This window comes from Phalacrocorax aristotelis, chromosome 2 (genome assembly GCF_949628215.1).
Source record: "Phalacrocorax aristotelis chromosome 2, bGulAri2.1, whole genome shotgun sequence".
NCBI lineage: Eukaryota > Metazoa > Chordata > Aves > Suliformes > Phalacrocoracidae > Phalacrocorax > Phalacrocorax aristotelis.
In genome coordinates this window covers 167775353-167802570 of record NC_134277.1, presented here as the reverse complement: position 1 = coordinate 167802570, position 27218 = coordinate 167775353, and the positions used below count along the sequence as shown (strand labels likewise).

Below are 27218 nucleotides of genomic sequence, written 5' to 3'. Positions count from 1 at the left end.
CTCCCTCGCGCGGAGCATGGAAGGCGCTGCCGAGGACATCCCTGACCTGTCGAGGGCTTGGGGGAGGGTGTGAGGTTGGTCCCTTTGCCTCTGTGCTTATTAAAATCCCACCGGAGAGCGGTTCGGGGCAGCCGCTCGGCTTCGTGGGGGCACCTCGGCCGGTGGCACCCGCCAGGCCCCTCCTGCGCCTTCTTAAGTCGGGTAAATCCACGTGTACAGGGGCATTTTTGTTTCACCTGCAAGTCCTCAGGATGTTTCCAGCCCTCTCATGTCCGTCGCCGTGGCCCATGGGTTTCACCGTGTATCTGAATGTGATGGTGAAGGATGACGGTTCAGCCCGGGTGGAGCATGCAGGGTCCCTTGGAGGGATGGGGAGTAGGAGCACGCTTTGGTCGACAGCCAGCCGAGCATGAGCCAGCAGTGCCCAGGTGGCCAAGGAGGCCACCAGCCCCCGGGCTTGTGTCAGCACTGGTGTGGCCAGCAGGAGCCGGGCAGGGATGGGGCCCCTGTGCTCGGCCCTGGGGAGGCCCCACCTCGAGTGCTGGGCTCAGGTTTGGGCCCCTCGGGACAAGAAGGACATGGGGGTCCTGGAGCGTGTCCAGAGAAGGGCAGCGGGGCTGGGGCAGGGTCTGGAGCACAAGTGTGCTGGGGGGCGGCTGAGGGGGCTGGGGGGGTTTAGCCTGGAGAAGAGGGGGCTGAGGGGAGCCCTTCTCGCTCTCTGCAGCTGCCTGAGAGGGGCTGGAGTGAGGGGGGGGTTGGTCTCTGCTCCCAATAACAAGCGATAAGACAAGTGGAAACAGCCTCAAGCTGCGCCAGGGGAGGTTTAGATTAGATATTGGGAACAGTTTCCTCGCAGCAAGGGCTGCCAAGCGCCGGCACAGGCTGCCCAGGGCGGTGGTGGAGCCCCCATCCCTGGGGGTATTCCGAAGCCGTGTGTACGCGGCGCTGAGGGACGCGGTTTAGTGCCGGGCTTGGCAGGGCTGGGTTAGTGGTGGGGCTCGAGGACCTGATGGCTCTTTTCCAACCTAAACGCCTCTCAGATTCTCCAGCCACCATGTATGCCTTCCCTTCAGAGCAGCCCCAGGACTGCAGAAGTTAAGGGCACAGGAGTATTTTGGCGCTGCAGCTTGCCTCCTGCCGCACGGTTCGACGTCGCCTGCCTTGAGCTGTGCCTCTGTTCAAGGCTAGGCCTAACGGTGAGCCTTGCTGGGCCCAGCCTAGCCCGCCTTTGCCGTGGCCATGTGCCTTAGCTGGTGGCAAGATCCAGCCACGGCCCTTTTTGGAAGCATCTGCAGATGCAGCCGCCTCCCGAGGGAGTTCCCTGTCTGTGGGGATGGTCTCCTCCCTCAGCTGCCCCCTTCGTTTTGGGGAGAGCCCGGGAGGGTCCCGGAGCCGCGGTGCTCGGGTCCAGCCTTTTTCTGATCGTTCACAGTGAGGTGGGTGAGAACCAGCTCAACAGCAGAGCTCAGAGGGTCGTGATCTATGGGGCAGAGCCTGGCTGGAGGCCTGTCACTGGTGGTGTTCCCCAGGGGTCTGTGCTGGGGCCAGTCCTGCTCAACACATCCATCAGTGACCTGGGCGATGGGACACAGCGACCCCTCAGCAAGTTCGCTGGCGATCCCAAGCTGGGAGGGGCGGCTGGTACGCTGAAGGCCGTGCTGCCACCCAGCGAGCCCTGGCCAGGCTGGAGAGCTGGGCCCAGGGGAGCCTCAGGGAATTCAGCCAGAGCCAGTGCGGGGTCCTGCCCCTGGGGAGGAACAACCCCCCGCACCAGCACAGGCTGGGGGGGACCTGCTGGAGAGCGGCTCTGCTGGGAAGGCCCTGGGGGTGCTGGGGGGCAGCGAGGTGACCCTGAGCCAGCACCGGGCCCTTGGGGCCAAGGGGGCCAGCGGTGTCCTGGGGGGCATGGAAAGGAGTGTGGCCAGCAGGGCGAGGGATGTTCTCCTTCCCCTCTGCTCTGCCCCACTGAGGCCACATCTGCGGGGCTGCGGCCAGTTCTGGGCCCCCCAGGTCAAGAAGGGCAGGGAGCTGCTGGAGCAAGGCCAGCACAGAGCTGCCAACGTGGTCAGGGGCTGGAGCATCTCCCTTGTGAGGAAAGGCTGAGAGACCTGGGCTTGTTCAGCCTGGAGAAGAGAAGGCTGAGGGGGGATCTCATCAGTGCCTATAAATATCTGAAGGGTGGGTGTCAGGGGATGGGGCCGGACTCTTTTCAGCGGTGCCCAACGCCAGGCCAAGGGGCCACGGGCACAAGCTGGAACACGGGAAGCTCCCCCTGAACATGAGGAGAAACCCCTTTGCTGTGCGGGTGCCAGAGCAGGGGCACAGGCTGCCCAGAGAGGCTGTGGGGTCCCTTCCCTGGAGACATTCACCCCCCGCCTGGACGCGGCCCTGTGCCCCTGCTCTGGGGGTGCCTGCTCACGCAGGGGGTGGGACGGGGTGAGCTCCAGGGGTCCCTCCCAGCCCCCACCAGTCTGGGATTCTGTGACTCTCCCCTCTGCCAGCAGCTTCCCGTCGAGCCGAGCCAGGCTTTTAGGTTGGACGTGGAGCTGTTAATGAGCCTCTTCCATCCCGGCTGTCGTTTCCAGGCTGCTTTTGACCTCCTGCTTCCGACGGCGGCCGCTTCCCTCGTGAATTCAGTGCAGCGAGTTGCTCGGGTTTGTTACCCGGAGCTGGAAACACGATGTCAAGCTCTACTCTCCGTGTCCGCGTGCTGGGCTTGCCTTTGCCGCTGCCCTCGCCAGCGTCCGCTTGGCTGTGGGTTCGTGTGGTGCCGCGACGGCTGGGGCTTCTCCCCGAGCCCGAGCGGCGCAGTCCCGGCCAGGGAGAGCGTGTGTCCGCCCAGACAGCAGAGGTGTGAGGAGGCGAAACAGCCCAGAAAAGAGGTGTGGGGAGGAGAGGTCGGGGAGGGTTTGAGGGCAGCGCTCTTGGCCCGGGCAGTGCCGGTTCCCCGACGCGCCGGCTGGACGCTGTGGGACGGGGCACGCGACGTTTCCCACCGGGAGAGCGAGGTTGGAGCCTGTCCCCAGGCTTCGCCCCGGCATCCCCCCGGCTTCGTGCTGACGGCTCCTCGTGCCCGAAGGTCAGCCGATGGCCAGGGCAGGCTCGGGGGGGCCGGGCTGGAAGCAGAGCTTCCCCCCGAGCCACGTCCCTTGAAGCAGCGGCGGGGGGGGACACACGCAGGGACCCTCACCTGCGGTTTCCTACGGGATTCAGAGGGGTGGCGGCGAGCGGGGGGACCTCAACAGATTCCTCCTTGTGGAGGGGAGCTGGGAGCGAGCGCTGTGCTGGGGGGGCGTGGGGAGCCAGCGCTTTTGGGTTAAAAGCGGGAAGCCGGAGAAGCCCCCACCCACGCTCGGCGTCTCCTAGAGCCAGGACGCATGGAGCTGAAGGCTGCCCGTGCACACACCGCTTTGTTAAAGCCCTTGGAGGGGAAGAAGCTCTGAAATGAGCACAGAACAGAGAGGTTGGCTTTTTTTTCACCACCACCCCCCCCCGAGCTTTTCAGGGTAAAAATATTTGAAAAGTGGGACGGGATGACGGGATTCCTGGCGCGCTTCGCCAGCCTCAGGTGTGAAAGCGCCCGCGGACGTGCCGCAGGGAGCGAGCCCGCTTCGGCCGGAGGGGAGATGGATGGTGCCAGTGACGCTGGGGTGGGCCGGAGCAGGGACGCGCTCCCCGGGGAGCCTCCTCTGGCCCCGGGACGGTGGGATCGAGGCTTGTTAGGTGCCGCTGCGATCGCTCCCTGCACGTCCGGGGTGGGTTCCCCCTGCATGGAGTCCCGCCAAGCCCACCATGGTGCCACCGTGCCCTCGGCCGCCGCTTCCTACCCCAAGGAAGGTCCCTGATATCTTCTCCCTCCCCCTCGAACGTCTCCACAGTCGTTCTCTTCTCCCCGTCGGCACATTTTCTCCCCGACCCGCAGTAAAGGCGGATAAACGGGAACGCTGTGGCCTCGGCTCGTCCTCCTGCCCGGCCCGCTGCGCTCCCGGTTGGTTCGGAGCGCGTGCCCTCCCTGCCGCGCCTTTCCTGGGACGTGGGCTGCCCGCGGGGAGCTCCCGCGGCGGCAGAACCGTGGGATGGCCTTTCTACCCCCTCCTTTTCAGCTCTTTTCAGCTCCGCTGCCGGTACCTGCGCACACGCCGGCTCCCTGAGGCCTTGCAGGTGGGACTTGGTGGGATTTTATTTTTTTTTAACCATTTTCACTTTCTGAGTCTTTTTTGTTTCCCCCTTTTTCCCTATCCCCAAACCCCCGCTGGGGGCCACAGGGTCCTGGCTGCCCTTCACCTGGCAGAAAACTCCTTCCCCCGACCAGTTAACAAGCTCCGCTCACGCCCCTCGGGTCGGCAACATCCCCCGCCGCAGCGGCCGGATCCCGGTGTCCGAGCCCCAGCTCTGCTCCGTACCATCTGCCTTCCGAGAGGCTTATTGACCCTTGCGCAGAGGTACTAAAAATGCAGAAGGGCAGCGCAAACGCTGGCGGCTCCTTGCCGGCCGGCGCTCGTATTGATTTATAGACCCGCCGACCGTGCCGCGGCGCGGCCCGCGGGTCGTTGTGCCTCGGCAGGAGCAGAGCCCAGGCTGCTGCCTCAGAATCTGTTCTGTTTTGGGGTAAAAGACCGCCTTTTAAGCCTAGTTCCCAGCCGCCGTGGGAGGGCGGGGGGACAGCAAGAGCAGCCCTCCGGAGCCCACGGTGCCGGCTCAGCGCCGCGTCTTGCCCTCTCTCGGCCGGGAGCCGGGGTTTTGGCACCTGCCCGTGTTTCCCGGCCCAGGTCATTCGGCCGAAACGCGGCTGCCGTGCGGTTGCGCCTGGAGGGCTCTGGCTTGTACCGGAGGGCGTGCGCTCTCGGCTGGGGCCGGTGGGCTCCTGGATTGCCCCCGGTGTAGCGTGTCGGGCTCTCGCTGCCGGGGCCCTGTGACTCGCGTCGTCCCCGGTCGTCAGGAGGGGGAAGAATTCTGTGCCCCTGTGTCCTTGGGGAGGTGACGGGGTTTGGCACGGAGCTCCCCGACCTCTGTCAGGGCCGGCTCTGACCTCTGCTCGTGCTGGGCGCCGAGAGCGGCCTCCGTCCCCGCCGGCTGCGCGGGGAGAGGGCCGGGCCGGCCGGGGGAAGGAGCCGAGCCGCCGCCGCCGCCGCTGTGCGGGGACAGGGTGAACGCGGGGACGTTCCCGGGAGGGGATCCATAGCCAGGCTGCCCATCGTCCGCGGAGGATCACTCGAGCCCTGCTCGACCCCCGCACCGCCGTGGGCTGCTCCTCTGGGGAGGCGGGCGCTGTGTTCGGGGTCTGCCAGCCTTCCCAGCGGGCAGAGCTCCCCTCCCCATCCCGACGGAGCTGCTTTGCCACGCGTGTGTGTCTCTGTGTGTCCCCCCCGCCCGGCTCCGAGGAGTTTGGCGCCGTCTTGGCGCTGCCAACTTCTGTTGGCGTCTCTCATTTTACCGATTCTCCTCCTGCGGAGGAAGCTGGCGTGCGCCCCGGCTAGCCGAACGCGCTCCTAACGGCTGCAGGGCTCTCGGGAGCTGGAGAGCAGAGGGAGGTTTCTGCCCTTGGCTTCGGTGGCCTCCAGGACGGGCAGAGCGCTTCTGGGGGGGCGGCAAGAGGACTGGGCTGGGAGAGGGGCGTGAAGGAGAACAGCCCAACCGTCGGCTCCGCGGACCCCCGGAGCGGCATTCCCGGCAGAGACGCGCGGCGCTGAGCCGTGCCGGTGAGCCCTGGCATTCCGCAGCCCCCGCGTCCGCTCGGCAGCCCCGCCACGCGCCCCCTCTTCCCCCTGTTTCTCTCACAAGTGTGCCTTGGTCTCATCCCAACTCATGTGTGTTTGTATTTTTAGGGTGATTGAGGTACTGCGCCTCTGGCCGTGGAAGCATGTCGGGGCCAGTGCCGAGTCGGGCCAGGGTCTATGCAGACGTGAACACTCAGAGACCCCGCGAGTACTGGGACTACGAGTCGCACGTCGTGGAATGGGGGTACGCCTGGGAGATAGGAGGGGGACCTATGCCAGGGCCCGCGCGCGAGCGCCGCCGCCGGCTCTCCTCCGAAGGGCGGGAGGGCAGGTCGCCGAGCCTCCGTTGCCAGCCGCGGCGCGAGGGCGGCGCCCGGCGGGGCGGGGAGCGGCGTTTTGCTTTTCGGCGTTGCCCGTCCCGGGGGGGACTGCGCTGCCTGGGGCGGGAAGCGGGGCCCCGACTTCCCGGGAAGGCCTGGCCTCAAGCCCGCGGCTCCGCGGCGGCTTTGCAAGCGGAGCCGCTAGTATTGAAGCGTCTAAACCAGACCCGGGTGCCTGGCTTTAAGCATAGAAGTGAGTTTAATTAAAGCAGCGCCTTGAGGGCTTGGTTTTTATGGAGGGAAGGATGGCTACGGCAGGAACCGCGGCCCCCGCGCTGCTCTCCCCGGGGCGCTGAGGGGAAGAACAGCGACGGTGGGAAGCTTGGGAACGGTCCTGGAGCGACGAGGCGCTTGAAAGGACGGCGGTGAAAGTCTCGTGACTGTATTTTTTCGTTTTTTGGAGTATCCCCGAGGACCTGAGTCTCTGAGAACTCGAAACGAAGACGACCGATCGATTGCCCAGCTGGCAAAGGGGCCAGCTCTGGCTTCCCAGGTATTAGCGTAGCGCTCGGCAGCAAGAAACGCTGCCCTGCTCGGGAGCAGCTCCCTTCCCGAGCCGTGCGCCCAGCGCTCCGGGCTCAAGGAGCGCTGCCCGCCAGGGCCAGAGGCCGCTCTTTGTTTGGGAGTTGTGGTAAAAATCTGTAAAATAAGCGTTTTATCGGCGGCCGTGGCGTCAGCCGGCACCCGGGCCCCGAGGAGGCTGTTCTCGTGCTGCGGCGGCCGGATGAGGAGCCCTTCCCGGTGCGCTCCCTCCCCGCTGCCCAAGCCCCGGCTAGCTGAACGCGCGCCGGTCGCTGGTACCGGTGACCTAGAAATGAAAAGCTTTTTATCCGCTTCCAAACCCCCCGCGCCCAGCAGAGCCCCGGGGAGCCTTTGGTCTCTCCGGGATGGCAATTCCACGTCTTCTGCGAGCATCCTGGGGGTTTCAGTCACCCAAAGAATCCTTGCCGTTGACGTTTTCCCCACCGTCGACCCCGAGCCTTCCCCGTCGGGTTCGTAGCGAAGCCGCATTCGCCCTCCCCGTCTGCGCGGCGGGGATCGCCGCGCTCCCCGCGTTCGCGTTGGCCGAGCGGAACCGCGGGGCCCGGAGCGCGGCCGCCTGGCGCGGCCGGGTCGTGCTGCCCGGTTGAACTCTCCTCCTTTTCCTCAGGTGCTGACACGTCACCTCCCGTATTGTCTCTGCTAATTAGCAATTTGTGAAGTCAAGCTTTCCAGCCTGTAATTCCCTTTCTCCCCTCAACTTGTTTGTCCTTATCAAATCCCCGGGGGCCCTGTGCCCTCCCTCCTCGGCGCAGCACAAGTAATTGCCGATCCTTCTGCCGTTTCCTTCGGTCCCCTCAGGTGACTTTGGTTAGACCTGAGCGGATTTAAATACGTGGAGGTTTCATGGGTGAGAGCTGCTCCTGTTGTCCTCTGATTTCCTGGGCGGAACGTTGATTTTTCACAAAGCCTGGGGTGCGCGAGCGCCTCGGCGCCGCAGGATGAAGTTACGAGGGGTCCTAGGGGAGTTTTCACGGCAGGCGTTTTGTCGGTCTCTGCCATCAGCCAACGGCCGGTGGGCTCTGGAGCTTCAGGTGGGCTAGTCCTTGCAGCCCGCCGCCTCCTCTCCCTCTCTGAGAAGAGGGGAAGGCGGACGGGCACCGTGTCCGCGCGACCCGCAGCGGAGCCGGCGCTGGCAGGCGGCAGAGGCGTGCCCGGAGTGCCGGGAGGGTTTGCCGGCAGTGCTGCGGTGGGCACGAGCCGGGCAGGGCCCCGAGCTCCCCCGTAACGCCTGCGAGGTCCCGTGTCCGTCTCCACGTGGGAAGCGTGGCGCTTCGGCGCTGCTCTCCGGTTGTTCGCCCATGTCCCTCCGTGGTGGTGGCTGCTTCTCTCCGGCCCTAGGCACCGTGGCGAGCGGCCGAGCTCTCCACTCGCCAGAGAGCGACCCCCAGCTCTTGACCTTCCCTTGGGAGGAGCATTGTCTCTCAAGCAAGCGGTGCCCAACCTCTTCACCTCTCGTTTCTCTTTCTCCAACAGCAACCAAGACGACTATCAGCTTGTGCGGAAACTCGGCCGCGGCAAATACAGCGAAGTCTTCGAAGCCATCAACATCACCAACAATGAGAAAGTGGTTGTGAAAATCCTCAAGGTAGGTGCAGCCGCTCACCTTTCCGTTCCGCTGCCAGCGCTTCGGCGGCTGCCCCTGCTTCGCCTCTTCCAGCCCGCTCCGTTTGAAGGGCCCCGTCGGTGTCGGGCTGACCTCACCTCCAGCTGCGGCAAACACCGGTCCCTGAGGCGAAACTGCCGGCTCGCTTGTCTCCTTCCCAAGGAGAGCCGAGGCTGGAGCAGGGAGGCCGAAGGGAAGGCCCGCACCTGGCCTCGCGCCGATGTCCTGCGTGCGTCCCCGTTGCCCTCCATCTCTGTCACCCGCCGGTGTCGCTGCTGCGAGGCTGCGGTGGGTGGTGCCCCCCTCCCGAGGGGCGGCTGCGGCGCCGCGGGACCGCGGATGCTTTAGGGAACGGGCTTTCATTGGGCCTCTCTCGGGTCACAACCTCGCCCGTTCAGCGCGAGCTCTGAGCCGCGTTCATCAAATCCCCACGCTGGGCTCATGGAGCGCGGCTCCGGGACTGAGTGAGGACACGGGAGCCCGGGGATCCTTCCCGGGATGAAATTGTGTTCAGGTTTGGGCCCCTCGGGACAAGAAGGGCCTTGAGGGGCTGGAGCGTGTCCAGAGAAGGGCAGCGGGGCTGGGGCAGGGTCTGGAGCACAAGTGTGCTGGGGGGCGGCTGGGGGGGCTGGGGGGGTTTAGCCTGGAGAAGAGGGGGCTGAGGGGAGCCCTTCTCGCTCTCTGCAGCTGCCTGAGAGGGGCTGGAGTGAGGGGGGGGTTGGTCTCTTCTCCCAAGTCACCAGTGACAGGACGAGAGGGAACGGCCTCAAGCTGCGCCAGGGGAGGTTTAGGTTGGGTATTGGGAACAGTTCCTTCACCGAAGGGTTGTCAAGGCCTGGCACAGGCTGCCCAGAGAGGTGGGGGAGTCACCGTCCCTGGGGGGGTTCAAACACCGTGCAGATGTGGCTCTGGGGCCATGGTTTAGGAGGCCTGGGGGGGTTGGGCTGGTGGCTGGACTTGATGAGCCTCGAGGTCTTTTCCGACCTTAACAATTCCATGATCCTATGAGCAGAGCAGTGTCTTGCGACGGAAGGTCGTCGCGGCACGTGGTGTCTCGGCCCGTCAACGCCTGCCCTGGGGACGAGCGCCGGCGCAGCCGCGCGTCCCGGAGCTCGGGCGGGGCACGGAGGGGCTCCCCGGGGCTGACGGAGCCCTGGCAGACGGGCGGCGGCCGTCCCGCTTCTCCCGTTTCATCGCGCCTTGGGCTCGCGGGCCGTGTTTAGCCTCGCCAGCTGGCGGCCGCGAGCTCCTTCCTGCGGCGGCGCCAAGCCACGTGTAATTGCCGCCTGTGGGATGCGTGGAGTTGTGGAGTACGGGGACGGGCTTGGGAGCGCGGCCTTCGCGGGAGAGGCGGTGAGGGTGGAAGGAGCGAGCGATTACGGAGCACGACAGAAATACACGTTAAGGACAGCCCGTGGCGGGTTGTGAGCGAGAACGTGAGGAACGTCCTTAATATATTTGCCCGGCGTCTCGCCCGTCCCGCGACGGAGGAGCAGAAAGGCGGCGCGTAAGGCAGGAAGGGCACCCCGTCTTCAGGGGCGTGAGAGGGAGGCTCGGCTCAGCTTCTCCGAGCACGTCCAGAGCGGCCGCTGCGCTCGTGGGGCGTTTCCGTGGGCGGCTCGGGCCGGCGGCTGCTCGTTACGGCGGGGCTCGGCTGCTAGAGCTGCTTCGCTGGGTTGTGCTCTTGTGGGGGGGACTGTTGCCAAAGTTTCAGCCTAAGGGTTTAACCTGGGACTTGAACAAACTAAGCCTGCTCTTTAAAACCCGTATTTTGTAGTCAGGTAATCTCCCAGCAGTCTCCCGAACGCAGGAAAACCCCGTTCGTTTGGCAGCGGAGGGCTGGGAGGTGACAAGCTCGCGGGGGTGCCGTCCTCCGGGCTGAGCTCTGGGGACGCAGAGCCAGAGAACGCGCCAGCTCATCGCGGTTTCTCCCCCTGAGCGGCTGGAGAGCTAACTGGCCCTCCTTTTCTCTTTTCTCAGCCCGTGAAAAAAAAGAAGATCAAGCGCGAGATTAAGATCCTGGAGAACCTCCGTGGAGGCCCCAATATCATCAGCCTGCTGGACATAGTGAAAGACCCTGTGGTAAGGGAGGGGAAGGGGCAGCCCTGACTCCTGCGCGCGAGGGAGCCCTTCGGGGTCCTTCCCACCCCGTGAGCGGGGTCTCCCTGAGCTCGCACCGGCTCCCCGGCCCGCATGGCGCTCGCCTGGCAGCTGAGATCGGCCCCGGGGGGTCTCCGCGCACGCCCCCCGCTCGGGCGCTGCCGGGACCGTAGACGATAGAAGACGTTTCTGGCTGCTCCAGCAGCGGCGGGTGGGGGAGGGCTGCGCCTACGGCTGCCCTCGGTCCCCAAAAAGCAGCCGGGACAAGAGCAAGGGTCGCTTTCGGCCCGCCGGGTCGTTCGGTTTTCAATCGGCAGCACCAGGCTGCTCTCTGCTTGCTGGGTGGCGGCTCCCTGCGCGCCGGCGGGGACTGGGAGGAGGCTGCGGTTGTGCCGTCGCCGAACCGGCGAGGCAGAGGGCGGCTTTCCTCCGCCTTCGTGCCTCGGTGCTGCGATCCCTCCCTGCTCCCGAAAACACATGGTGTTTTCTTTCGTGGTGCTGGCCCCTCTCCCGGGGGTGGCTTTTCCTTCTCTTATCCACCCCCCGTCCCCGCCGGTTTCTCATCCGGCCGGCGCAATCCGGGCAGGATCGCCTCTTGAGGTGGGCTCTGCGCCCCGAGTCGGGCAGGGGGGTGCAGGCAGCGCTCGGCGGGACCCGCAGGGGCTCGGGGAAACCCGCGTTTGCCAGCGGAGGCGGGAGCGCTCCGTGCGCAGACTGGTAAAAGCCGCGGCGTTTCTGTAGCGCAGCTGTATTTCTCCGGGGCCCGTGACCCTGCGCCGCCGGCCGGGCTGATTACAAAAAGCCGCATTAGGATGAATTAGCCGGGCGTATTTGAGCCGGTTTTAATCCTGCGACGGGCCGCGAAAGGCAGCTGTTTGTGGGGAGATAGCGGTGAGCGGGGGCCCTGGGGACAGGCTCTCGCCCCGCTGCTCCGCTCCCAGGCGGGGTCTGCGACTCCGGAGCCGTCTGAGGGGACAGGTCACGTCGCGGGGATGCAGGGGGGCCGCGCTCGGGAACCGGGGCGCCGGCTCTCGCGGCGGGGCCGGCGGCCGCTCTGGGGAGCGGAGGGACGGCGAGGCTGCTGGGGGCGGCGGGCTCTGCGCGAGTGCTCGGGGGTCTCGGGCTGGGCCCGGCGCCTGGCTGTGTTCGGGGCGGGGGGGTTCCTCCCTGCACACGGACCTTGGGATTCCTCCTGGAGTTGCAGCGTCCCGCTGCGAGGAGGAGGAGGTCAAAGAGAAAGGGCCGGGTGGGGAGAGCCCTGCAAAAACGAGCCCTGCAAAAACGAGCCCTAAAAACAATGAGCCCTAAAAACAATGAGCACTACAAAAATGAGCCCTACAAAAAATATGAGCCCTAAAAACAATGAGCCCTACAAAAAAAAGCCCTAAAAAAAGGAGCCATGCAAAAAAACGAGCCCTGTAAAAAACAAGCCCTACAAAAAATGAGCCCTAAAAAAACGAGCCCTAAAAAAGAGCCCTAAAAAATCGAGCCCCACCAAAAATGAGCCCTAAAAATACAAGCCCTAAAAAAGAGCTCTAAAAAATCGAGCCCTAAAAAAAGAGCCCTAAAAAAAGAGCCCTTAAAAAACGAACCCTAAAAAAATGAGCCCTAAAAAAACGAGCCAGAAAATGCAGCGTGAGACCTGCCGCTCCTCGGCTGCTGGCGGGGGGTGTCTGCGTGCCTCACCCACCTTCGGCGTCTCCCAGTGCGGCGCTGGGCTGTGGCAGGCTGGGTGGGGGCGTGGTGGGCTGGGCGGGGGTGCGGTGGGCTGGGTGGGGGTGCGGTGGGCTGGGCGGGGGCGCGGTGGGCTGGGTGGGGGCGTGGTGGGCTGGGCGGGGGCGCGGCGAGCTGGGTGGGGGGGCGTGGTGGGCTGGGTGGGGGTGCGGTGGGCTGGGTGGGGGGCCGTGGCGGGCTGGGCGGGGGTGCGGCGGGCTGGGTGGGGGCGCGGCGGGCTGGGCGGGGGCGTCGTGGGCTGGACGGGGGTGCGGCGGGCTGGGAGCCCCTTGCCGGGGTACCCCCGTAGCTCGCTCTAGCGATGGGGGCAGGTACAGACCAGACCTCGCGAGCTTCCCGCCTCGCCCCGGCTCCGCGGGGTCCCGCTGGGCACCCACGGGTGGGCGCAGCCGCCCAATCGCTGGCACGGGCGCACGCGTGCCGTAAAGCCGGAGCTCCTGCCGCTCCTGAGAGCCGCTCCGGCGGCCGCCCGTGTCGCGGGGCGGGAGCTCGGGGGGTGCTGGAGGGCCCTGGGCTGGGCGCGGGGCAGCCCCCCGCCGCCTGCCCCCCATCGCCACGGTCTCCCACCTCGAGAAAGACTAAACCTCCCTCTTTCCTTTCTCCCTCTCGAACCGATGCCGCTGCCCGGCAGTCTCGGACGCCCGCCCTGGTCTTTGAGCACGTCAACAACACAGACTTCAAGGTGAGCGCACGGCGCCGTGGCGGCCACCGGCGTCGGCGTGGCGTACGTGGCCGAGCTGTCACCGGCCCTGCTGCGGGGCGGGCATCGCGCCCCGGCTGCCGGCGGGACTCCCGACGTCTCCTGGTGGGGAGGGAGCAGTCCTCTCCCGCAGAGGCTCGCGGTGTCACGGAGGTGGCTGCCGCCGGGGGATGTGGGGCTGCCACCAGCGGCTCTCCGAATTTCCCAGCTGAGGGCAGGGCCAGGGGTGCGGTGCTGGCGCTGGGGATGGTCCCGGCCGATGCCCGCGCCTCCCCTCCCAGCCGAGCTCCGGCGGTTGGCCATCGCGGGCCTGTACTCGCAATCTGCTGTTGCCCAATTTGCCGGCTGAAACGTTGGATTAGTTGAGCCTCCCGTCCCTGGGGCCTGGGCTGAGTGGACGGAGGTGAGGAGGGTTATCGGCCGCGGGAGTTGGTAAACAAGCAGCCGCCTTGCCCCGGCTGCTCACCTCTGGTTTCAGTGTGTCATTACCGCGCTTGAAGCCCTGATGTGACCATTTCCCACCCGCTCCTTCTCCCCGAGGCTTGTCTTCGGGCTGTCTCAAGGAATTGCTCTCTGGTTTTCGCAAGGGCGGCGAGGCATGTGCTCTGAGCCTCGTCCCCTGTCCTCACGATGGGAAACCGAATCCCTCAGGTGCTGGGAGCGGGGTCTCGGAGCTCCCTGTTCCCCTCCTGGGTGTCAGCGGGGTCTCGGAGCTCCCTGGTCCCCTCCTGGGTGTCAGCGGGGTCTCGGAGCTCCCTGTTCCCCTCCTGGGTGTCAGCGGGGTCTCGGAGCTCCCTGTTCCCCTCCTGGGTGTCAGCGGGGTCTCGGAGCTCCCTGTTCCCCTCCTGGGTGTCAGCGGGGTCTCGGAGCTCCCTGGTCCCCTCCTGGGTGTCAGCGGGGTCTCGGAGCTCCCTGGTCCCCTCCTGGGTGTCAGCGGGGTCTCGGAGCTCCCTGTTCCCCTCCTGGGTGTCAGCGGGGTCTCGGAGCTCCCTGTTCCCCTCCTGGGTGTCAGCGGGGTCCCGGAGCTCCCTGGTCCCCTCCTGGGTGTCAGCGGGGTCTCGGAGCTCCCTGTTCCCCTCCTGGGTGTCAGCGGGGTCCCGGAGCTCCCTGGTCCCCTCCTGGGCGGAGGCGGGGAGGGCACGTGCATGCCCCGAAGGTTCCTTAGCCAGACGGAGGGTCCGGCTCCTCCCTGCGGTGTTCTGCTGGTTCCTGGGTGGGGAAATTTGGGGTACAAAGTGGGTACGAAGCTTCCCGGGCACTTGGTGCCTCGGGGGCCTGAGTCGTGGCTCCGCAAGCGTCTGTGGGCGGCTGGTGCCTCCACGAGGAGCCCGGCTCCCGCGCCCACGAGCGGCGGGTGGATAAACACGCTGTGTTTTGTTAACCCGCTTCTTGTCTCCGTTCTTCCAGCAATTGTACCAGACGCTCTCTGACTTTGACATACGGTTCTACATGTACGAAATCCTCAAGGTAAGCTGCCCCTCAGGAAGTCCTCGCTCGAGCAGAGACCTGCTGCTGCATCCCCCCGCCCCGGGGCGCCCGCCTGTACGAGCGGGAGGTGGAGAGTGGAGCTCGTTTGGCTACTAAACCCTGCTGGATGGTCGCCCGGCGGTCCACGTGAGGCCGCTTCTCGGGCCCCCGCGCCTCGGGCTCGGAGTGCAAGGTCACCGCGGCCTTGAGAAGCAGAAACCATCTCATTTATCTCCCCGGCATCCACTTGCAAGGCTTCCGCCTCCGCTGGGGCCTCGTGTGGGAAGTGCCTTTGGTTGCAAAGTGCCGTCGGGGCCGCGCTGGCGCCTGCTCGGGTGGTGGGCTGGGGGGCCGAGGGCACCGAGCCCCTCTACCAGGGCTCTCCAGGGCTCTCCCAGACGCCCCCACCGGCAGAGACCGGCCAGGATGAGCGCGGCGTCCCGTCTGCAGGGAGCCTTCGCGCCAGGGCTCCTTCGGAGCGACAGCCCCTCCGGTGGCGCAGGGCTGGAGAGGGAGGGTTGTCCCCCTCGGTCCCGCTCCAGCCCCTGCGGTCGGGCCAGGCTCCGAGGGGTCGTGCCGCGGGGCAGGGGCCGGCGCACGGCTCTGCGGGATTTTGGAGGTCTCCTCCCAGGAGCGGTGGACGCCGGGGAAGGTCCGCGCTAGGGGCGAGCGCGCGGGGTGTGGGATCAGGGCCGAGGGCAGGAGATCCCAGGCCTCGGCGTCCGTCCGGCCCCGCCGCCTCGCCGCGCCGAGGGAGGCTTTCTGACGGCGCCCGGTCTGTCCGCAGGCGCTGGATTACTGCCACAGCATGGGCGTCATGCACCGGGACGTCAAACCACACAACGTCATGATCGACCACGAGCACAGAAAGGTACGGCGGGGCCCCGCCGGCCCCGGATCCGCCTCCCCGGGGAAAGGGGGGGACGGGCGCTGCGGGGCTTGGTGCTCTGCGCCTCTCGGAGCGGAGAGGGTCAGCCGTGCTGTGCCAGCTCCCGCTGTCCCGCGCTCTTCTCCCGACCGCCCGGCTCCCCCGAGAGCCTTTTCGCCGGCAAGAGCACCCGCGCTTCGCTTTCACCCTCTTCCTCGCGCTCCTGTTCCTGCCGCAGCCGCGGGGCTTAGCCCGCGCCGACCTGCTGCCCACGTTGCGGTTTCGACGGCGGAGCTTCCCCAGCGCGGGTAGCGCCGCGTGGTCCTGCCCGTCTCCGGCAGCGCCAGCGCTCCTGAGCCCGTATTCAGGCAGGAGAGGGTTTGCCTTTAAGTCCGGCTCAGCCCTCGTTAGATCTGAGCCCCTGCAGACCCCGGCGTGGGGAGGGGGAGAGGGGGGAGCGCTGAATTTGCAGCTGTTTGCTTGGAAATACCGGTGACCATAAAACCCGCACCTGCGCCCAGTAAAACCCCCTTTATTCGCCACCTGTTTGTGGGTAACTTAGGCTCGTAAACCTAACCTTAGATTTCTTCCAGCACCTCTGCAGCAGCTGGCCAGCTGCGACCTCAGATAACAAGCACTTCAAAAGGCGCCTGCTCCAGCAGCAGCACCGGCAAAGCCTCTCGCAGCCGGTGAACGCCTTCGTTATCGGAGCGGAGGGGGCCCGAACCCCCTCCCTGCCGCCGCCGCCGCGGGCGCCGTGCCCTTCGAAACCTTCCCCGTGCCTGGTGTGGCCGGCGCCAGGCTGCCTTTTGCCGCAGCCGCTGCGCTCGCCTTCCCCCTAAATTAATAGGAAAACCCTCGGAGAGGCGCTTTCTGGGCGGTAAATGTCATATGGCCCAGTTTTAATGAGCCTTTTGGCGTAAGCCGGCCAGGGGAACGTGGCTTAGGTGCGTTTTCTACGTGGTGGGTGTAAAGCTGCTGGAAAGCCGTAATTAGAGAGTAATTATCAGCGTGGAAGGCAGCGCTGCACAGGTTCCAGGGGATTAGCCTAGGCCGGGTGTTAGTCGGTATTAACGACCTGGCTGACGGAGCAGGTTTAAGGCAGGGAGGGCTGCGAGTCCCCCGGCATTCAAATTTTGAGGAATCGTTTAAAAAATTTAAAAAAAGGGGTGAAATTCCTGAGGGAGAAATGCGAAACCCGGGTCCGAAGTGGGATCAGCTGCAGGACGGGCAGCGAAGGTCCCCCCCTGCGCCGGGTGAGCGCCAGCGAGGGGTGGGGGGGTCACGCACCCCGTGAGCCGCGGTGTCACACCCCCGCCCCCCCCCCGGATGCCCCCGGCACCCGTCCCCTGGGCTCTGGCGCGGCCGCCACCGCGGCACGGCACCGAGAAGGGCCGCGGGGGAGGCGGGTGGCGGGTCCTGGCACCCACGTCCTCCCTCCCCTTGTCCTCCAGCTGCGCCTGATCGACTGGGGGCTGGCGGAGTTCTACCACCCCGGCCAGGAGTACAACGTGCGGGTGGCCTCGCGGTACTTCAAGGGACCCGAGCTCCTGGTGGATTACCAGGTACGTCCGCGGCTGCACGGGAGCGGGGCCGGCCCAGCTACGGCTCGGCGCTGCCTGGAAAGGCTCCGCAGCCGCTCGGCGTCACCTGCCCGGGGTGCCCCGGTGCTGGGGGGGGGACGCAGCGGGGGAAGGTGAGAGCGGAGGAGAGCGGCCGCCAGCCTCCAAACCGCCCCTGGGTGGGGGGCTGCGCTTGGATGGGCCCCGACTGGCTGCTCTGCCCGCGGCCAGAACCGCAGAGCTGTGGAATCGTTAAGGTCGGAAAAGACCCCACGGGTCATCGAGTCCAACCCCCAACCCAGCACCCCCAGGCCTCCTAAACCATGGCCCCAGAGCCACGTCTGCACGGTGTTTGAACCCCCCCAGGGACGGTGACTCCCCCACCTCTCTGGGCAGCCTGTGCCAGGCCTTGACAACCCTTTGGTGAAGGAGTTGCTCCCAATACCCAACCTAAACCTCCCCTGGCGCAGCTTGAGGCCGTTCCCTCTCGTCCTGTCCCTGGTGACCTGGGAGCAGAGACCAACCCCCCCCTCACTCCAGCCCCTCTCAGGCAGCTGCAGAGAGCGAGAAGGGCTCCCCTCAGCCCCCTCTTCTCCAGGCTAAACCCCCCCAGCTCCCCCAGCCGCCCCCCAGCACACTTGTGCTCCAGACCCTGCCCCAGCCCCGCTGCCCTTCTCTGGACACGCTCCAGCCCCTCCAGGGCCTTCTTGTCCCGAGGGGCCCAAACCTGAACCCAGCATTCGAGGTGGGGCCTCCCCAGGGCCGAGCACAGGGGCCCCATCCCTGCCCGGCTCCTGCTGGCCACACCAGTGCTGACACAAGCCCGAGGCCGGTGGCCGCCGTGGCCCCCCGGGCACGCCGCCGGCTCAGAGCCAGCGCCCGGCGTGGCGGTGCTGCTGGGCGAAGCGGAGCGTGGGGACGCCCACCCTGTGCTCGCCGGGGGGGGGGGGGGGGGTCAGTGCGTGGTCCTGGCCCGTCGCAGCGGCCCAGCGGCTCGCGTTGCTCCGCTGACCTCCCCTCTCCCTCCTCGGCTTTTCCAGATGTACGACTACAGCTTAGACATGTGGAGCTTAGGCTGCATGCTGGCCAGCATGATCTTCCGGAAAGAGCCCTTCTTCCACGGGCACGACAACTACGACCAAGTGAGCATCAGGCCGGCCCCCTCCCCCCACACCCCTTCCCCCTGCTGCTCCCCCGGCACCCCTTCCTCCCGCAGACCCTCCCCAGCACCCCATTCCCCCCGCAGACCCTCCCCCGCCGCTCCCCCCTCCCCAAGACCCTCCCGGAGAGCCGGGCGAGCCGTGAAGCCACTGACCCGGCGCGGCAGCCCCCGGCGCCCCACGCGCTGCCCCAGCTCGTCCTTCCCCTCCCCACGCTGGGGGTCTCGGTGCTCCCCGCGTCTCCCACCCCTCCGCCTTCGGAGGGGCGAGCGGGTGGCTGGGCAGGGGAGCAGAGCACTGGTTGTACTGAGGGGCGCTGGCAGGGGGGTATCCCCCGGCCCCGCGTGCCGCCTGCGGGGGGCTTCGTGGGCGAGCGCGGCCACGCGGTCCCCGGTGGCGTGGCTCTGGGAGGCTCGGCCAGCGAGCGCCGGCGACCAAAACCCCGCCGCAGCCCGGAGCAGGGCCAGCCGGGACCCACGTCCGTGGGGATTGGGGCCCCCCTCAAGGCCGGCAGGGGGAAATAACTGAGGGTTCTGGCTCCGAAGCGGGGCCCCGGGAGCGCCGCTCGCCGCCGCCCCAGGCCCACAGCTGCCGCGGGGAAGGGCTGCCAGGCCGTGCCGCGATTTCCACCCCGGGGAGCGTCGGGGTGCCACGGCTCTGAGCCCTGTGGGGATGCATCCTCGCCGGGGGGCTCTGGGGAGCCACATGCTCGCCGGGGGGCTCCGGGAGCTGCATCCTCGCCAGGGGGCTCCAGGAGCCGCATCCTTGCCAGGGGCTCCGGGAGCTGTGTCCTCGCCGGGGGGCTCTGGGAACCGTGTCCTCGCTGGGGGGCTCTGGGAGCCGCGTCCTTGCTGGGGGGCTCTGGGAGCCATGTCCTCGCCAGGGGGCTCTGGGAGCCGCGTCCTTGCTGGGGGGCTCTGGGTAGCCGCGTCCTCGCCAGGGGGCTCTGGGAGCGGCGTCCTCACCGGGGGGCTCTGGGAGCCACGTCCTCACCGGGGGGCTCTGGGAGCCACGTCCTCGCCGGGGGGCTCTGGGAGCCGTGTCCTCGCTGGGGGAGCAAAGGCCGGGGGGGGGGCGAGGGGTGGTTGGGACCTGCAGGGTGGTGGCTGGGCTGGCGGGACACCCCCCCCCCCGCCATCGCCCTCAGCAGTGCTGCTTCCCCACCCTTCCGCCAGCTCGTGCGCATCGCGAAAGTGCTGGGGACGGAGGACCTGTACGACTACATCGACAAGTACAACATCGAGCTCGATCCCCGCTTCAACGACATCCTCGGCAGGTGGGTGCGCGGCCGGGGGTGGGGGGGCAGCGCCCTTCCTCCCCAAACCCTCCCTCCCCATGGCCTGGCCTCGCCCCTCCTGGCGCTGACAACGGCGCGGTACTGGCCGCGGTGTCCCATGCGGGAGAGGGCAGGGTGGGAGGTGAGGGTGAGCAGGGCATGGCGCCGGTGCGGCTCACCTCCTCCTCCTCCTCCTCCTCCCCCCCACAGACACTCGCGGAAGCGGTGGGAGCGCTTCGTGCACAGCGAAAACCAGCACCTCGTCAGCACCGAAGCGCTCGACTTCTTGGACAAGCTGCTGCGCTACGACCACCAGACGCGCCTCACGGCGCGCGACGCCATGGAGCACCCGTACTTCTGTACGTCCGCACGTCCGTCCGTCCCGCTGCGGGGGCGCTGCCCCGTCGCGGGGCGCGGAGGGGGCCCCCCGCACTGATGCCTTTCGCCTTCCCCGCAGACCCCATAGCGAAAGACCCGGCGAGGATCGGCACCTCGGCCGGACTCTCCGCCAGTAACACCCCTGTCAGCTCCTCCAGTATGTTGGCCGGTGAGTGCTCGGCCTCGCGGGGGGCGGCGGCGGGGGGTCCCCGAGCCCTCGTGACGCCCCCCTCGCTCTCTCCGCCGCAGGTATGACCTCGCTGTCCGCGTCCCAGCCCATCGGCAGCCTGGCTGCGTCGCCCGTCATCTCCTCTCCCAACGCCCTGGGCTCGCCGGTGCCCGCTGCGGCCGGCGGCCAGCCCTGAACGCGCCCCTCGGCCGCCCGCAGCACCGGGGGCCGCGCCTGCCTCTGCCCCGCTCCGCCGGCCCTCCAGCGCCGCGGGCTCCGGCAGCCCCTGCCCCGAGGCCGGGGCGGGGGCGGGAGTCTTATTTTTATTTCTGTTAAGTATGGAAAAAAAAAAAAACACGAGAAAAAAAGAGCAAAAAATGTAGGATTTTTTGTTTGTTTCCTCTGTGCAGTAACGATATCCCACGCTCTGGCGCTGGCCCAAGGCTGAGCTCTGTCGTGTCTGTGTCGGGGTACGGCGTTAGGCGCCGCCTTCGCACGAGGACCGTGGTTTAGTGCCGCAACTACCGTGTAGAAATCTAAAACATATAATAAAATTTATTTTCTATGGCCCTAACGGTGGCGGGAGCCGCCGCTTCTTCTCAGGTTGGGGGGGTTGGGGAGGGGGGCTGCGTGTTTGAAACCCCGGCGCGGTGGTAGCGCCGCGTCCCTGGAAGCGTGTGGGGGGCTTGGGGGGCTCTCGGAAGGTCCCTTTTGCCCCCCCCATGATCCGGGGAGGGCAGGAGCGCGGGGCTGGGGGAGCTCTTCGTGCCCGGGGCCGGCCCCGGTGGAGCGTGTGGCCCCCCTGGAGCGATGGGGGTCCCACCCGGGGAGGGGGGAAGGATGGAAGCAGGGTGCGGGTGGAGAAGGGGGGGGAGCTGCCGCCACCGGGGCCCCTCGCGGCTGCGGAGCCGAACCGGGGAGCGCCGCAGGGTCCAGCGCCCACCGGAGCCGACCAGGGAGCAAAGCCCTGGCAGCCCCAGCCCCCCCGGGGCGCCAAGGGCGGGGGTGAGGGGCGCCCATTCCCCCCCCTCCCAGCTCGCCCAGTCTGTCCCAGCTGCTTCCCACCCCAAACTGGTTCCTCCAGAGCCCCGGGGGCAGCGGGGGGACAGAACCTGCGCCCCAGGCCAGGGCAGAGGGGAGGGAGGAACGGGGCTGAGGCCAGGCTTGGAAAAAAAAAAAAGACACTTTAATCAATCAATATTTGCTAGATACAATCTGAAAGGGTTAAAAAGTGGCTGAGTGAGGCCCGAGCAAGGCCCGAGGCAGCAGCGGACGGAGCAGGCGGCGCCCAGGGCTCCCGGCCACCGCAGCGGCGAGCTGCGGGCAGGGGTCGCGCCGCGGCAGGGCTGGGGCGAGACCCCCGCCCCGGGGACGGTCACGGTCCGGGGACAGTCCCGTAAAGTGCCGTCACGGCGCGGGGCGGGCGGGCGCTCAAAGCCGGGGGGCTGCGGGGGGGGGTGGGGGGGATGGGGGAAGCGGGGCCGGACCCCGCAGCCCCCCCCGGGGGGAGGCTCAGCTCCTGCCTCCCTCCCACCCAGGCCGCGGCGCCCCCGGGGCAGAGGCGGGGGGTCCCCACCGTCCCCCCGCGGCGGGATATTGCATTGATCCGACATTCGATTCACGAGGACGCCCGCCGGCGGCGTTTCCCGGCGGCGGCACCGTCCGGGGGTCCGCTGCTGTGCCGGGGGTCGCCCCCCTCTCCCCCTCCCCTCACTGGTTGCCTTCGTAGTTGAGGACGTAGTAGTCGTGGACGTACATGAGGACGGCGATGGGCTGCCCGATGATCAGCGAGATCCAGACGGCCGCGTTCCCGTAGTTACCCCGGAGGAACTTGGAGACGAACCAGGCCAGCGGGATCTGCCGAGGGATTGGTGCCAACGGACGCGCCCCGGCCCCCCCACCCCGTGTGGCTCCGGCCCCCCGACATCCCCCCCCCATCCCCTCCCGGGGCGCGGCGGAGCCGAGCGGCGCCTTACCTGAGCCGCCATCCCCATTGAACGCCCAGAGCCGGAACATCTTCAGGGGGACGCTCACCAAGTACTGCGGGGACGCGGCGGCAGCTCCAGCCCCTGCGGGGGAGCTCTCGGAGCTCCAGGCAGGGAACTGGGGGGCTGGGAGGGAGCTGGGGGGGCGCTGGGAGGGAGCTGGGGGGGGCTGGGAGGGAGCACTGACCTCGTGGGAAGAAGGCAGACACCAGGAAAACAGCTACTTGGGCCGCGTCCACTTGCTGACCCCCCCACCTCAGCATGGGCTTGTAGAAGTGCCTGAGAGGCAGCACCCCCCCGTTAGGGCAGAGCCCCCGGGGGCATCACGGACCCACCCCCCCCCACCCCAGAGCAGGGAAATGGGGGGGCGGGGGGGACACACAGAGCCCCCTCCCACCACCCCCCGCGTACCTGAGGCACCACTTGTGCACGGGGATGTTCCAGTTCTGCCAGAAATAAGTCACCGACTCCGAGTTCCTGGGGAGAGAAAAGGCGGCGAGGGGGTGTCGCCGGGGGCCCCCCCAACGCCGCGGGGACCCCCCGCCCCCCGCCAAAAGCCGCCCGCCCCCCCCCCGGGGCACTCACCACCAGTCCCTGTAGAACTCCCGGTCCCCGAACTGCATCACTTCGGCCACCACGTTCAGGCAGGAGTGGAAGAACCAGTAGAAGAAGATGAGCCAGATGAGGTGGTTGGGGACCTGGGGAGGGGGGATGGAGGGCCGTGGGGGGGGCTGCCCAAGCCCTCCCCCGCGGGGCAGGGGGGGTGGGGGGGCGGGGGGGGGGGTGGGGGTCACTCACGGCCAGTTTCAGGAGCCGCTCGATGATCCGGGAATAATCCATGTCCTGCGAAAGCCGTCGGCTGCCGTCGGCCCCACGGAGCCGGTGCCAGCCCGGGAAGAGGGCAGGGCTGTGCCGGGGGCTTGGCCGGGGCCCCGGGCGGCCTCTGCCCCACTGCGGGGGGGCGTGGGGAGGGGCCCCGAGCCTCTGCCCCCCGCATACACCACCCCCCCCAAGTCCCTGGGGACCCCCCGCCCGAGCGTCCCCGTCGCTCACCCCGAAAGGGCTTCATGGAGTTCTGGATCGTGGGCACCATCCACTGCAACGGAAAAGGGAGCTGGAGCTGGCGCCAGCCCCCGGGGGAGGGGGGAGCCCCCCCAGCCCCCCCAACACCCCCCCGCCCCCCCCCCCCCCCCGTACCTGCTGGATCAGCCCCACCAGCAGCTGGGTGAAGAAGAGCTGGAAGAGGAAGGCAGCGACGGAGCTGTCGGTGGGGGGCAGCTGCAGCCCCTGGTCCCCCCCATCTCAGGGGGACCCCCCCTCACCATCCCTCCCCCACCTCGGGGACTCCCCCCATCACCCCCAGTGCTGTGACAGCAGAGGGTGGGACTCCAGCCATGAGGCTCCCCCCCGCCCCCGCAGGACCCCTCTGCACCCCCCCCCAGCAGACAGACCCCAACCCCCGCAGGACTCCCTGGGCCCCCCCAGGACCTCAGCCTCCCACCACAGGACCCCCCCACCCCACCCCCAGGAACCCTAACCCCAGCAGGGCTCCCCCCCCCCGCCCAAGACCCCCAAAGAACGCAGACCCCCCACAGGACCCCACAGTCCCAGCAGGACCCCCAGACCCCCCCCCCCGCAGGACCTTCCCAGGACCCCAGCCCCCTCACAGGACCCCCTGGATCTCTCCAGCAAGACGCCCTAGCCCCCCCCAGCAGGACCCCCAGCCCCAGCAAGACCCCCCAGCCCTCCCCAGAACCCCCCAGCCCCACGCAGGACACCCCCAGCTCCCCTCAGGACCCCCCATGACCCCCCCAGGAGCCCCCGAGGCATCACCATCTCGAAGAGGCGGCGGAGGAGGAAGCGCTTGCGGACGCGGGGGGAGCGGGGGAAGTTCAGCTCGTAAGCACAGGGTGGGCGCGAAGAGAAAGTAGTAGAGATCTGCGGGGGGGGGGGGGGAGAGGGGGGCACGTGGGTGGGTGGGCGGGGGGCCGGAGACACCCCCCAGCACCCCGAGAGGGTCGGGGACCCCCGCCCAGAGCTCCGCAGGCCGCACTTACTTCTGTAGGTGAGGTTGGCGGGGTAGGCGACCCCGCTCTTCCTCACGTCCCCGTTGGCTTCCTCGGCGGCTGGGGGAGGGGAAGGGAGCCGTGAGCCCCCCCCCTGGGCGGGCCGAGCCCCCCCGCCCGCGCCCCCCCCCGCCGCCGTACCTGCGTCTGAGCCGTCCCCGGGCTCCGGGGGAGCCGCTTTTACCTCCCTCCTCTCCCGACACCACTTATTGACGTCCTTGAAGGAGAAGAGCTTGAGGAAGAGGACGGTGTAGATGGCCAGGGCGAAGACGGCCCCCACTGCGGGGAGGGGGGAGGGGGGGGTCAGGAGAGGGCAGGGCCGGATCGTGCCCCCCCCGCCGGGGCGGCCCCGAGCCCCTCCCCAGGCTCTCACCGGGGGTGATGGAGGTGACGGCGAGGACGACGGCGGCGGGGGAAGCACAGGATGGCCAGGAGGTTGAGGGCGTGCAGGGCGGCCCCCGCGCCCTCCGAGAGGGACCCCTGCGGGACGGGGGGGGGCGTGAGACGGGGCCGGGGGGGCGCGGGGGGGGTCCCCAGCACCCCCCGGGGGGGCTCACCGCCGCCAGCTGCCCTCTCCAGGGCCAAGGCCAGCACCACGAAGACGTTGGCCACTGCGAAGAGAGGAGGAGGAGGAGGAGGAGGAGGAAGGTGTTAGAGCTGCCTAATTTGGGGTGAGGGGCTTTGCCAGCCCCCCCCATCCCCGGGGGCGTGCGGGGGGGGGGCACTCACCGATGACCAGGCAGAGGGAGGGCCAGCTGTAGGGGTCTTTGAGGAAGAGGGAGACCACCTGGATGGGGTCCACCAGGATCCCCGTACCTGCACGGAGCCGGGGGGGGGGCTGAGTGGGTCCCCAAAACCCCCCCAGACCCCGCTGTGGGGAGCAGGGGGCTCCGGTGCACCCAACCCCACCCCAGACACCCCTAAACCCACACCAGGGGCAACGACACCCCCAAAGGCCCCGTGCTGGGGGGGCAGCGCGGGGACAGCCGGGGTGGGGGGCACAGCCCGTCCCCGCGCCACGGGGCCCCCCCAAAACTCACTTGATGAGGTTTTCCAGGAAGAGCCGAGCGTTGCTCAGGACCTGGGAGGAGGAGGAGGAGGAGGGGGTGAGGGCACGGAGGGGGACGGGGGTGAATGGGGGGACACGGGGGGGTGACGGGGGGGACACGGGGGGCCCCCCCCGGGGTTGGGAACAGCTCAGGGACGCTGTTGCGTCACCGACGCCACGAGTCGGTGCAAGGGTTGCGGCGCGGGGGTGCGGCGAGTCACGCACCGCTCCGGCCCAACGGCTGCGCCCCGGGTCACGCCGGGGGGAGGGGGGGGGGTGTCACACCTCCCCCCCCCCCGCCCCCCAAAAGCCACCCCCCGGGGGCGCCGGGAGCGTGAGCAAACCGAGCCAAAGCCCTTTCGCCTCGCTTTTAACCGAATTAAAGCCGTGCCGGCGAGGGTTGGGTGGCGCCGCGACGGTTTCCGGGGGCAAAACCGGGGGGCTGGGGGGGGGCGGCCACGCTCGGGGGGGGCCCGTCCCGGCGCGGGACCCCCCCCCTTTCCCCCGCCCCCCGACTCACCAGCATGACCACACACCAGTTGAGGATCCCCCGGTAGTTGCTGTAGCCGCTGGCCGAGCTCAGCAGGGATTCCTGCACCTTGTGACACCTGGAAGGAAAGGGGGGGACAGACGGACAGACGGCCGTGGGTCAGTGTGGGGGGCAGGCAGACAGACATCCCCCCAGAGCCCCCCCAGGGGCCCTGGCGGTAGTGGGGGACGCTGTGACTCGCCCATGGGGACACAAATGGGGACAGTTCGGGGGGGGAACAGGGGGATTTGGAGCAGGTATGGGGGGCTGCAGGCAGTTCGGGGGACAGACAGACAGACACCCCCCCCCCACCCCGCCCCCCATATCCGGGGACACAATTTGCCCCCCCCCCCCCCCCCCCCCCGGGAGGGGGACGGGGCGTCCCAGCGGTGCCAGGGCAACGCCGGGTCCAGAGTCCCCCCAGTGCCGGCCCCCCCCCAAGATAAGATATGGGGTGCGGAGGGGGTCAGGGCCCGATCCTGCCCCTGCCGCGCCCCGGAGGAGGGGGGGGGGAGGGGCAACGGGACCCCCCCTGCCCACCCACTGAGGGGCTTCAAGTCACCTCAGTTAGGGTCTCCATGGGGGGGGGCACCTCAGTTAGGGTCTCCATGGGGGTGGGACCCCCCCCCCCCGGGGCAGGGCAGGGGTCCCCCAAGTAGGGGGCAGGGGGGGGCCCCCAAGATGCGGGTCCCAAGGCAGGGAGCGGGGGGGGCCCCCTCAAGGGTAGGGGTCCCTGGGCAGCACCCACCTTAGGGGACCCTACGGGGTGGGGGGGGGGGCGATGGGGTGCCCTGGGGATCCCCAGACCCCACCGGAGGGGGGGGGTCCCGCTGCTGGACCCCCCCCCGCCTTGTCCTGGGGGACACCCCTGGGGGGGGGGCAAGGTCACCAAGGGACCCCCCGGGGGGGGGTTGTGTCTCCCGTTCTTGGGGTGGCGGGCATTCTGGGGGGGGGGGGCAGGGACACGGGGCGAGGGGGGACTCCCGGGGCGGGGGACGCGGGGGGACGCGGGGGGCGGCGGTTCCCGGAGCGACGCCGTTACCTGAAATCCCCGCCGGGGTCGTCGCCGCCGTCGCCCTGCCCGGGGCCGGGGGGGGGCCGCCGCCGCCGCCGCCCCCCCCCCCGCTGTCGCTGTGTCGCGATGGTCGCCCATGCTGGGCCCGGCCCCGAGCGCGCGGCGCCTCCGCCGCCACCGTAGGGCGGCCCCCCCCGCCCGCCACGGCCTTTGTAACCTTGGCAACCGCCCCGTCCCGCCCCCTCCCGCCCCCTCGGCCAATGGGAGACGCGGGGAGAGGCGGGGAGAGGCGGGACTCCAACTCCCGGCGGCCCCCGCGGCGACCCCGCCTTCTCCGCCGGCCGCCGTGATGGGCGGCGGGAAGGAGCAATGGAGAGGCGGGGCGGGGCGCGGTCAGCCAATGGAGAAGAGGGGCGGGGGCGGGGCCGGCCAATGGGAGGGCGGAGCGGCGCGGCGGGGGCGGGTCAGCGCGGCGATGAGCGGCGGGCCGGCGGGGGAGCGGCGGGGGGCGGCGGGCGGAGCGGGGGGGCCGCGGAGGTGAGGGGCGAGGTGGGGCGGGTGCGATGGGGGGGGCGGGGGGGGTGAGGGGGAGGGGTGCAATGGGGGAGTGGAAGGGGTTGTAATGGGGGGGCCATTGGGGGGGCGGGGGTGTGAGGGGGGGTGTGAGTGAGGGGGGCGGGTGCAATGGGGGGGGGCCGCAGGGGGGAGAGGGGGGGACCTTGGGGGGGGCCGGGAAGTGTCTGCAATGGGGGGGGCCCGGGGGGGGGGGGGCGGGGCGGGATGTGGGGGGGCGGGGGGGGTGCAATGGGGGGGGGCCGGGGGGTGTGGGGGGCGGGGTGAGGGGAGCAAGGTGGGGTTGCAAGGGTGGGGCATGGGGGGGTCGGGGGCAGCGAGGGGGTGCAGGCGTTGAGGTGTAAT

The 27218-nt window shown here is 68.7% G+C and overlaps 2 protein-coding genes across 4 annotated transcripts in view; one reads left to right on the top strand and one right to left on the bottom strand.

Moving 5' to 3' along the window:
• LOC142053830 (casein kinase II subunit alpha-like) overlaps positions 1–20231 on the top strand; it is a 28584-nt gene extending 8353 nt beyond the window's left edge. The window contains exons 1-13 of one of the 3 annotated variants that reach the window (XM_075086002.1): positions 5836–5961; positions 6501–6590; positions 8114–8225; positions 10224–10325; positions 12709–12759; positions 14185–14244; positions 15032–15115; positions 16567–16677; positions 17715–17816; positions 19010–19110; positions 19321–19469; positions 19568–19657; positions 19738–20231. In XM_075086002.1, coding sequence (XP_074942103.1) covers positions 14227–14244; positions 15032–15115; positions 16567–16677; positions 17715–17816; positions 19010–19110; positions 19321–19469; positions 19568–19657; positions 19738–19853 — 771 coding nt within the window. In that variant the 5' untranslated portion in view covers positions 5836–5961; positions 6501–6590; positions 8114–8225; ... (1 more) ...; positions 12709–12759; positions 14185–14226 and the 3' untranslated portion in view covers positions 19854–20231. Of the gene's footprint in view, positions 1–5825; positions 5962–6500; positions 6591–8113; positions 8226–10223; positions 10326–12708; positions 12760–14184; positions 14245–15031; positions 15116–16566; positions 16678–17714; positions 17817–19009; positions 19111–19320; positions 19470–19567; positions 19658–19737 lie in introns of those variants that run through there. The other 2 variants (XM_075086001.1, XM_075086003.1) reach the window with 2 other exon arrangements.
• A 590-nt stretch (positions 20232–20821) lies between these two features.
• Positions 20822–27218, bottom strand: part of DGAT1 (diacylglycerol O-acyltransferase 1) — a 6625-nt gene continuing 228 nt past the window's right edge. The window contains 18 exon segments of the mRNA XM_075085817.1: positions 20822–21527; positions 21648–21717; positions 21830–21921; positions 22054–22119; positions 22228–22340; positions 22441–22486; positions 22698–22738; positions 22840–22878; positions 23476–23544; positions 23546–23580; positions 23700–23768; positions 23850–23987; positions 24082–24121; positions 24123–24319; positions 24438–24520; positions 24746–24789; positions 25277–25364; positions 26328–26552. Coding sequence (XP_074941918.1) covers positions 21368–21527; positions 21648–21717; positions 21830–21921; positions 22054–22119; positions 22228–22340; positions 22441–22486; positions 22698–22738; positions 22840–22878; positions 23476–23544; positions 23546–23580; positions 23700–23768; positions 23850–23987; positions 24082–24121; positions 24123–24319; positions 24438–24520; positions 24746–24789; positions 25277–25364; positions 26328–26552 — 1615 coding nt within the window. The 3' untranslated portion in view covers positions 20822–21367.